The sequence below is a fragment of the Cynara cardunculus genome, assembly GCF_001531365.2.
Source record: "Cynara cardunculus var. scolymus isolate 2C chromosome LG 1, CcrdV1, whole genome shotgun sequence".
Lineage (NCBI taxonomy): Eukaryota > Viridiplantae > Streptophyta > Magnoliopsida > Asterales > Asteraceae > Cynara > Cynara cardunculus.
This window is the reverse complement of record NC_037528.1, coordinates 17014650-17025237: the sequence shown is the minus strand read 5'-3', so window position 1 is coordinate 17025237 and position 10588 is coordinate 17014650. Positions and strand designations below refer to the sequence as shown.

General features: G+C 34.8%; 2 protein-coding genes across 2 annotated transcripts; one reads left to right on the top strand and one right to left on the bottom strand.

Annotated features, from left to right (window-relative positions):
• The first annotated feature begins 164 nt into the window (after positions 1–164).
• On the top strand, positions 165–4833 carry LOC112519470 (calmodulin-lysine N-methyltransferase). The gene is made up of 7 exons (XM_025127614.1): positions 165–266; positions 600–792; positions 1061–1140; positions 2421–2481; positions 2598–2713; positions 3586–3715; positions 4411–4833. Exons 1-7 carry the CDS (start codon positions 182–184, stop codon positions 4688–4690), a joined length of 945 nt encoding a protein of 314 aa, XP_024983382.1. The 5' UTR covers positions 165–181; the 3' UTR covers positions 4691–4833.
• A 2920-nt stretch (positions 4834–7753) lies between these two features.
• LOC112517056 (thaumatin-like protein 1b) lies at positions 7754–9987 on the bottom strand. Its single transcript, XM_025124369.1, has 2 exons — positions 9088–9987; positions 7754–8045 (listed from the first exon to the last, which is right to left on the bottom strand). Exons 1-2 carry the CDS (start codon positions 9846–9848, stop codon positions 7922–7924), a joined length of 885 nt encoding a protein of 294 aa, XP_024980137.1. The 5' UTR covers positions 9849–9987; the 3' UTR covers positions 7754–7921.
• Positions 9988–10588: the final 601 nt, after the last annotated feature.

Sequence of the window (10588 nt, the reverse complement as noted above, 5' to 3'; positions counted from 1 at the left end):
TTGGTCTCACGTGAACCCAACCCTATATATATATATATATATATATATTTTTTTTTTTTTATTTTATTTGGCAGGAATAGAATTAGACGAAGGTGGAAAGAAAAAGAAAAGAGAAAAGAAATAGTCGTGGTTTAAGACAACAGAATTAGTGAAAACAAAGAACCAAAAGGATACAGGGTACATGGAGAACAGTAGAAAGGCATCATCATTAAGGTGGAGGATCCTTCGTCAAGCCCTAATTCCTTCTACTCCTTCCACTAATTCAGGTAATCCAACACTTTCATAATCAATTTGGCCTACACCTTGACTATTTCTGATTGTAGATTACGAATTTGACCTAGTAATTTATGGATGATCTGATTGCTGATTGTTGAATCCTTTTCTGATTCAGTTTAGCTTCATTTCAGTATTTCTGTCGGGATAAATAATGGAATTGCCCACTTTCAAGCATTTGAAAATCTCAAAACACTGATGATTGTTTACGCTGATGGAATGTTGAAAATTGAGATGTGATTTGGGATTTTGGTGATAGTCATTGTGTAAACAGTAACATGGAAAAGAAAATTCATGATCATGATCTGTTATAAAACGTTGTGCAGATGAGCAATCTGAAACGGGTATCAAGAGTATTTCTAGAAAGGCAAATCAAGGGTTCAGTTTGATACCCTTCCATTTAGTGGATAACGGTCAGCCTGAACTTGAACAAGTGAAGCCTACTTCGTTACTGAAGCCAAGAGAAGCTTGTGTGTGCTATACATTGCCCAATCACAATGCTACCCCGCTCTTTTTGTAGTAAGATTTGTTTGACTCATTCTACTAATGTTGTTAGTTTATTGTGTAATCGGAAATAAGCTGTTTCTAGACAAGCTTTGTATTACCCTATTATTTGCATGATAACCTCCATTTATCAATGTAAGTTTCAAATTATTGTATAGGCATCATAATCTGAGCCTTCCTTCTTGTACATTTACTGGTAAAGCATGGCTAAAAAGAGGTTAAATCGTTGGATTCTTTGTAATTTGATTTCCAAATTATTGCTAACTTATGTAATTTGATGCAGTCAGAGAGTGGACACTTGTGCAAACCTTGATGATTTTAAGATCTGTAACACATATGACATTGACAACACGGGCCTTGTTTGTAAGTTTTCTTTATACTCAAAAGATCAATTCCCATAAGAGGTATATACTAACAAATACTAGGGTATTCACACCCTAAACAATATTAATACAAAAATAATACATGTAGACCAAAAACCCAAGGTCCCCAACTTAACAGAAGGATAAGGATAAAAACTGATCAAAGATATTTTTTCTTATCGTTTTGTGTGCTAATTGGTATTTCTTTGCACTTACCGCACATATTTGATTCACTCATCAAAGTTATTGCACATAACAACCAAAAATTCACGTAACAACCAAAAATCCAAGGTCCCCAACTTAACATCCATTGCACTTATTGCACATTTCGAAATTCATGTTATAATTTTGCACAGTTGGTTGGTGTGGGGACCAAATGACGGATTAAAGTACAATAACATGATTTCAATCCTAAACCAATTATAAGATGGTGCAACCCAAAACTAAGCATAAAGAGGTGATCTGCCTTGTGTCACATGCTTACTTTTTCCAATCTCTATTTGGCCTTATTGACAACGATTATGCCTGATTTTGCTTAGAAAGCGTTAAAGGGAACACTAATATGGCGAACACACAAAGGGATGGAAGAAACTCTTTATTAGTACATTCCAATACTTATGGTTTCTTGGATGATTACAAAGTCAGGGGCTTCCCCCTTCTATCTCGAGCTCCACAGTCCACCCCTCCAAGGAAGAATCTAGATCATGGGATTCTTCTATATCGTCCTACATTTCTCCTTGCTTCTACATGCATCTTGAACCTTTTACATGATATAAGATTGAGCTAGCAGAATGTAGATTTCTCTATATTATTCTGGAGTATTCCTTAGTGGAGGCTTGTGTGGCCTTCCCAGCCTCAAGAGCTATGGAGAATGACTTTCTCCCACACTAATTCACTATGCCTTTGTTTTTACGGCCAGCTTATCCTGCACATTGTGTCATTCATTTGTGTTTCATTACATTCTGGCTTGGCTTCTTATAGTGCTCAGTCGTTGTCCCCAACTATTGTATTATACTCGTGTGACATCTCTTCTTGTTCCCTTTTCTCTTCTGTGTGGAACCACTCCACCATCTCATGGAAGCTGTGTTTCTTGGGGCATTGCAATACACAGTATGGCATCTATCTAAAAAAATCAGTTGCTTCAAATCCATGTTATTTGTTGATTTCCTTTTTCTTTTTCTTCAAGCATTCAGTTCATTTCTTCCTTTCTTCAAGTTATGTATTGTTTTTATCTTTACTTTCTGTGTTCCATAACGTTTTTGTACCTTCCTCATTGAATAGGTTCTTGGCCATCAGAGGAAGTCCTTGCATATTATTGTTTATCGCAGCTAGACTTGTTCAGGTTACTAAGTTTTGTCTCTACTGTGAAGTTAATTCCTTCTTACTATTACTATGCTTTGCGGAAAAACTAATAAAAGCGCATCCTAATCCTGTAATGTAGCTTTTCTACTAATTCAGGTCTAAAAGAGTCATTGAACTTGGATCAGGATACGGCTTAGCGGGCTTGCTTATTGCAGCTGTCACGGAGGCATCAGAAGTTGTTATATCAGATGGAAATCCTCAAGTAGTTGATTGTATCCTCTTTGTTCCATCATTGTCAGAGCTTCAATGCTATTTGTAGGAAAGTTTTTTATTTACAAAAACAGCCTTAACTGTGTCTAATACTACATGTGGCAGGAGTTGGTTTTGCAAGTAGCTTACAAGTTGTAGCTAGAAAAGTGCTTAGGTGGTGACGTACTGTTAACCTTGTTGCTTAACATATACAGTTCTATCAAAAAACATTGAGAAACACAACTAAACTTCAAACTTTACAGAAGTGAAACATGGATTCACAAACACAGAGAACTCTTATGGCCTTCCAAGAAGTGATCCTTTTTATGGTTATCCCTTTCATAAACATGTTTTCACATTTTAGCAATGCCTTCCTTATTTTTTTGAGTTCTTCGTATGTTCTTTCTCAGCAAATTTTTTGAGCAAGTATTCTCCTTTCTTTTCGCACACTTAGCACAAGCCGGGGATCTTCACAGAAACAACCGCTCTACTCTTTGAGGTAGAGGTCAGATAGAGTACATCCCATCCCCCCCTGGGCGGGGGAGGGCGGCCCTATCTTTGGGTGGAATATACTGGGTTTGTTTCGTTTGGTTTGACATGACAAGTCTTCAATTTTGTAGCTCATGCAAAAATATGGGGTGTTGTTACAGGTAGGTGCATGTGTAAGCAGGGTAATTGTGGTTCTAGATATTTGAAACACATCTCATGGTATGGCTTCAAGTGGATCTTCATTGTTCTTTGAAAATTTAGCATTGTGCACTCTTCAAATTCATGTTAGAAGTATTCAAAGGAGAAGCTTTAGTGGTTTTGTGTCTTCCTGTTTGTAATATTCTGCTTGACCAAATGCACTTAAGACCTTTCGTTTTGCTTCGAATTGGAGATGCTTAACATTTAGATATTCAGCGTAACATAAATGTAAACTCCAGTGTTTTTGGTGGTACAAAAGTGACGAGCATGATGCTGCATTGGAATCAGGAAGCCTTGGATATCTCCAACCGCTTCGATATCATTGTTGCAAGTGACTGGTAAACTTTACAAATTTGACTTTTTTTTTCCCTCCGTTGTGTTTTCATTTCAAGTGTCTTCTGGATGTTCTAATCATGTCATAATTACAGAAGTCATTCTTATGCTCGTAAATGGTTCTTTCTATAACCCCACCTAAAAAATTCAACCTTTCCATCTATGTTAGTGATAATTACAGTTTTGCCCTCCTCCTTGTTTTCCATCATTGACTTGATGAGGCGTTTGTACCAAAGTTTGTTATGCACTTGATCTTCAATGAGCTGGAGATCTCTAGATGTCAAAGAACTTGTAAATAACTTTTGTAACAAATGGAAACACTCGTCACCATGCTTTTCACAACTTTTTTCTCTATTGTGATCTGAGACTTGCTAATATAATCTCAACCCTTTTTTGAAGTATATAATACTTATATACGGCAAATACTCACACACACTTGTTTAAACATTAAACCCTTGACCTCAAAGGCAGCTAGGCTCTACTGGTAACCTGCCATTGGGCCAATGACCCTTTTGTAATATAATTTTTAATTTTTTTTGAAGTATATAATATTTTTATACGGCAAATGCAACAAATAAACTCACACATCCTCCTCACCTTTGGTGAGGTTTGAACCTGATCTCCTAGGAGGCCGAAGGCTCTAATACCGCTGGGTCAAAGGGCTTTTGGTATAATCTTTAACTTTGTGGTCATTTTGCAGCACTTTCTTCAAAGAATTCCACAAAGGTCTTGTTCAGACCATAAAATGCTTGTTGAAGAAGGAAGGTCCTTCGGAAGCCATACTTTTCGGCCCTAAAAGAGGCAAGTCATTGGACGAGTTCCTAACGGAGGTCAAAGAGAGTGGCCTGCAGTTCACAATAGATGAGGTTTACGACACAGAGGTTTGGAGGCGTCATGAGAGGTTTATCAACAGCGATGCCTCGTGGCCTAACTATGAGAAGGATCACTGCTATCCGTTATTGGTGAGAATTACACTTTAAAACATCATATGCTCTATATTTATTTTTACTTTCATCTATAATACTTTTGAGTGTACCAGTAGTCACTTCTAGTTATTCTTGCTGCTGCATTTTATAATTTATTCATCAATAATAGACACAGGCTGCTGTCCATTGCTTCGTAATGCATTTGTTTGGGTTCGTAAATTCTTCGGTTTACTTCTGTTACAACTCGGATTATTCATGATGAATATACTTCAATATTCATGAATATCATCTGTTATGAATTTTATCACGATATCTATGAATAATTCATAAATAGCTGGTTTCCATAGTTTTCTTCATAAAGGTTGGAACGAATGTATCATATGTTGTTTCACACGTTGGGTGTGTATGCATTTGTGTATAAATTGTTATTAGAACATACATATTGTAAATGTATGCTATATAAATCTTGTATAATAATTCGTTATATGCCCACTAAAAACTATTTTAAAGGTGAGATAGGATGACATTACGGGTTTTTTGTTTATTCGATTTCAAATTTGGGGAATTTTATCATAGCTTTTCTACTTTATCTTTTTAGAATTTGTGAGACCCAAAAGTTAGCTCAAAATCTCTATTTTTTCTTTTTTGGAGAATTTGTTGAAAATGTTGTAAGAACATATGATAATCTTAGAGATAACAAAGATAAATCTTGTTGTTGTTGACAGTTTGTATCAAAACAACCATCGTATCAATAAAAATCCCACAAGAGCACATTTTACCAGATTACTATCTTAGCATAGTTAATATCAGTTCTTTGAGGTTTATAATTACATAAACAAAAACACTGAAGAAAGATCGATCTTTTGAAAACCCTAAAACTAGTTTCATCATCCGATCTGTCTTCATGTATGCATTGGTTTATTCATCTCTTCTATCAGTGATTCGCTTAATGGTCTTAATTGGCCAAGTTTATCCTTCAGATTATCTTATGAGATAGTTACAATAAACTTCGTTTTTTCTATAAGTGATATCGGTAACTGCTATACTTCGTTATACCGTTTCAAAATACCGACAAGATTCAAACAACAAATATTCAATATCCATTATTTTATAATTAGAGATGATTATTTTAAAGTGTTGTGATGTTAAGCTCCATGTGAGTTATGAAAACAAGGATGCAAAAAGCCCAACAATATCCACATGAATGATGTCTTATTGTTGCCTTACACTTGAAATTAATGGTGGTTGTTGTGTTGCCTTTTTCAATTATATACTTCAAATCTTATATGGTTAAATTATATGTCACCAAATAATATCCAAATAGGTTAGGACCATGTTGGATAAAGTCCTAACCCTTACTTTTTTATTTGCATATTTAGGTTAAAAGTATACGTAATCCCCCTTTTATCCGTTTTTTAAAGTATTTTGTTTACGAACTTTTAGAAGTTTCTTGGGCATGTTCTTCATTTTCTTGCCATGGTGACACATTCTCTGTGTATGCAAGATGGAAAGTTGTTGAAAAGCTGATTTTGGTTTAAATTTATGTGTTTATTTATTTATAACGATTTGAATAAGATATTTATGATCGTAATCATTTAACGAGTAAATTACAACAATCGTCTGTGTCGTTTACGGATGCTTTGGTTTTCGTCGCTCGACTTTTGGATACTGTTAAGATTTTCGTCTCTTGTCGTAATGGGCGTTGTTTCGTAAATTAAGTGACTCATGTGTTAGTCACGTGAAGGCGTTTTAGTCATTTTGGCATTAGGTTTTGTTCACGGGCATTGGATTTCTTTTGTTAAGTGCCCCACATGCTATTACATTAGGTGTTAATCGTGCAATAATGCATCCATGTTAAATAATAAAGCATAGAATTATCAAAGATAAAAGTCATGAAAATGACATTATATTTGTCAAATCCTGTTTCTTTGACATTATATTTCCCCTCTTCTCCAATACTAAAAAATGGAAAGGTAAAATAATGATATTGAATCGGTATGATATAATCAACGTTGGATTTGGACAGAACTCGTCATTTCAAAAAAAAAATGTAACATTTATTCCCGAATGCCATCCCATTAAAAGTATATAATCTTATCATTAATTTCAGATATCAGTATCAAAAGAATTAATTGTTTTTAACCAAATTAGTTTCATTCATATGATCAACTTTGACGTGTTCTATAAATAATTAAACGTAAAGAAAGAAATGTATACCAAGATCAACTCAGCATGAATCATGATTCATGATACACTACTTAGGGGCCGTTTACCGAACATTTACCTGGATAAGCATTTACCAAGTCACATTACCTCACCGGATGAATATGGTAAGAACTAAGAATCTTACCCGATAAGAGCGAGACAAGGACCATGAGTCTTACTCGGTAAGTGAGGGCGACGATTTTTACCACGGTAAGCGCTTACCAGGTGAATTATTGCATACAATGTCGTTTTGATGGACTAAAATCTTACCCAGTAAGTAAATAATAATGTTAAATTTTACTGGTAAGCACTTACCGGATAAGTGTTTGGTAAACGGCCCCTTAATCATGATGTATTATAATATTTTGTACCATTAAAATTATAATATTTCATAATTGATGTTACAAGACAAATTCAAAGTTGTTTACTTTTAATCATAAATCCAAATGAGTTGGTTTCAAACATTATGTTTCATACAAATAAATATATATATATATATATATATTTTTTTTTTTTTGAAAACTCGTACAATAAAAGATAACCTTTAGTATTAATGCATAATATGTTATTTCATATGATTTTTTTTCATCTAAGATTACAATTTAGAATATTGATTAATATATGTTTGTTTCATATGTATCTGTTTTACAATGTGAATGTTTTTGGTCTGTTTTGGAAACAAACATTACACATGAAAAAAATATACATTATGAATCGAATACATATAAAACAAATATATGTTAACCAATATATTAAATTTTAGTCTTAAATGAAAAAACATCATGTAAAGCAATATCTTAAAATAAAAAATTCTTACAATTATCATAGTATATAATATAACCTGTTTTTAACCAATAAATCATGATTTATAAATTGTCAAAAAAACCATGTGAAAATAAAACTAACATTCATAAAAAACAACATATCCATAATTCTAACCAAACTCTAAAATTTACAATTGGTTACAAACATTCGAAAAATAGGCAAATTTTAAGAGCTCTAGTCGGCTTAGGCGAAATGAAGCCGGCTATAAAAAATAAAAAAAACAGGGGTATATCAGTAAAAACGTCCCCGCTAATACTATAACCGCCAAGCCGGCGTCAATATGAAAGCAGCAACAATAACGGAAGAAATGCTGAAAGCTTTAGCCAATGAAATGCCGCCGCTATTGGCTTCCGATTGGCCGGCTCCAGTCGTTTTTCGGCTGCACGCAATTTAATAAATTCAGAATATCGAAACTCGAAAAAATATGAAAATAATAAATAAATAATTGGAAACCACAACATGGTTGCGTGGGCGGCATTATGTTTCTATTTTATTTTATTTTATTTTATTTTAATATTACTCAATTTCGATTTTTCAGTCGGCAGTCACACCGACTGTCGACTTGCACATGCATCCATATATTTAATATTTTAATGTTCAAATATTATTAAGAATACAAAATTATAAAAAACAAATAAATACAGAAAATACAAGTTTAAATTTTGGATGTAAAATTTTAAACATTTAAATACCCGAATAACTAGTTAAAGCATTAACCGTATACCATGCTAATGTGACGAGTGATATTCAATTTAGTATTATTTACTGAAACATTAATCGGATACCACATCACTCGCCACATCAACATGGTAACCGGTTAATGCTTCAACCAGTTATCCAAATACTTAAATGTTTAAAACTTTATATCTTAAATACCAAAATGAAAGTTTGAAAAGTACATTATCCAAAATATGAATCAATTTAAAATACGTTACTTTCTCATTTAATTTGTCTTAAACTTAAAAGAGTAATCTAGAAATTTGGTTAACCATGTGGTTTGTAGAGACTGTCTATATGTAATCTCCATTATTAATAATTATCATAAATTTCGTTAAATTAGGGGTAATTTTGTCATTTTATCAAATTTAAATTACAATTTTGTATATTTCAAAACTATCGGGATGTAAAATGTTATATTGACAAACAAAAAGGAACCAAATCTATAGTTTTTTTCAAAATAGGTATTTCTTAAACATACAAGGGAGTTAAGTTAATTTAGTATAATTACAGGGGAGTAAAAAGTCAATTTTACATAAAACAGGGGTTAAAGGAAATAATTTAAATTAAAAGCCTGGCGAAATGAGAACCCGATCGCATCGTAGTTTGTATGACAGAAAAAGACATGAAACTGACAAAAATGACCATTTTGTGCTAAATGATAAAAATAAAATAAAAGAAAAGGGTAAAACAGTAAAATCTACCTGTTCGCCGGAGTAGGGCAGAAAGTGATGACGTAGTTGGCGGAGGAACAAGTAAACGTGCTGGTTCCGTCGTCGTAAGCATAACTGTACGCCGTCGGGCACGCGTTTTTGAAATACTCCGAATACGACGTCGGAGAACAGCTTTGTGGAGTCGAGTACGCGCCACTACAGCAGTACATCGGATCTCCGAATGCTTCACATGCGCTTCTACAGGCGACAGATTCATCACCATCGCCGCCGGCGCCCGTCAGCCGGAGTGCCGATGGACAGTCCTTGTTCAAATCGGCAAAACATCCGGTGACATTACAGTTTCCGCCTGCTCCGCCTTGTGGTACCACCATCATGGGAAGGTTGTATCCGTCAACAAGGCTGACGTCGTAGAAATCCATCCCGTTTGCTCCGTTAAGTGTGAATTCCGCCAAGGTGGCAGGAGGTGCGGCGCCACCGCCGTTGCATTCGATGGTTCCGGATCCACAGTCGCCGGTGACGCAGGAGAATTTGCCGGTAGAATCGGTGGAGCAAAGGGTGCGACCCCACATGCGGCCGGACCAGCTGGTAGGGACGGAAATGGAATTTGATTGGCTGGGTTGGAGAGGGAAGCCGGTGGTGGGTAGTGGAGGAGTGCCGGCACCGGAGAGAAGACCGGCCCAAACTGGATAGTTGCACTGATTAGTGAGTGTGAATGTTGATGATTGATTGGGATTAAATAACGATATGAGAAACGTAGTGAAAAGAGCGAGAGAGAATCGAAGTTTCGCCATGGTTGTGGAATGAAATGGTGACGTTAATGGTGGTTGTAGCGGTGGCCGGTGGTGGGATTGAATTAGGATTTAAGATTTTCCGGTGATGGTGGTAATACAGAGGATCGTTCTCATAACCGTTTTGGCTCACATGAAGATCGAAGAGTTTTATATAGGGGAAATTATCACTTAGACCCCAATACTTTGGAAAAATATCAAATCTTAGTCATATAAATAAAAGTTTTATATTTTGTTTTGTCGTCAATTACTATTGTAATAACATGCTAAGAGATGAACAGATATAAATTACGATAGCATTTGACCTTCTTTTTCGTATATATAACTTTTTATAAACAACTTTTGTCTTTTGTCACCATCTGTATTTCACATAGACTGTGACTGTGACATCTTATTAAATATTAATTCAACGATCACTGAATAACGCTATACATCTCAATAATTGTAAAACAGTTTGGAACTTAAAATAATGTCAAAATAGCTAGGACAATTCCTAAGTCTAAATTAGCGTACTTGTCATCGTTGTATTTGCCAAATTCAAATGCGTGAAATCGAATTTAAATAATTAGTTGTATCATGAGATCTTGTTAACTGTCTAGTATAATGTGTGACGTCTAATTTATTGATCTGGTACAGTACAAAAGGTACCTTGTAACATGTATTCATCCTTAACAAACTCGGTTTGTCCACTTTCTGATTTACATGCATGATGCATCCCAACTTATATATGCTCCAACAAACCT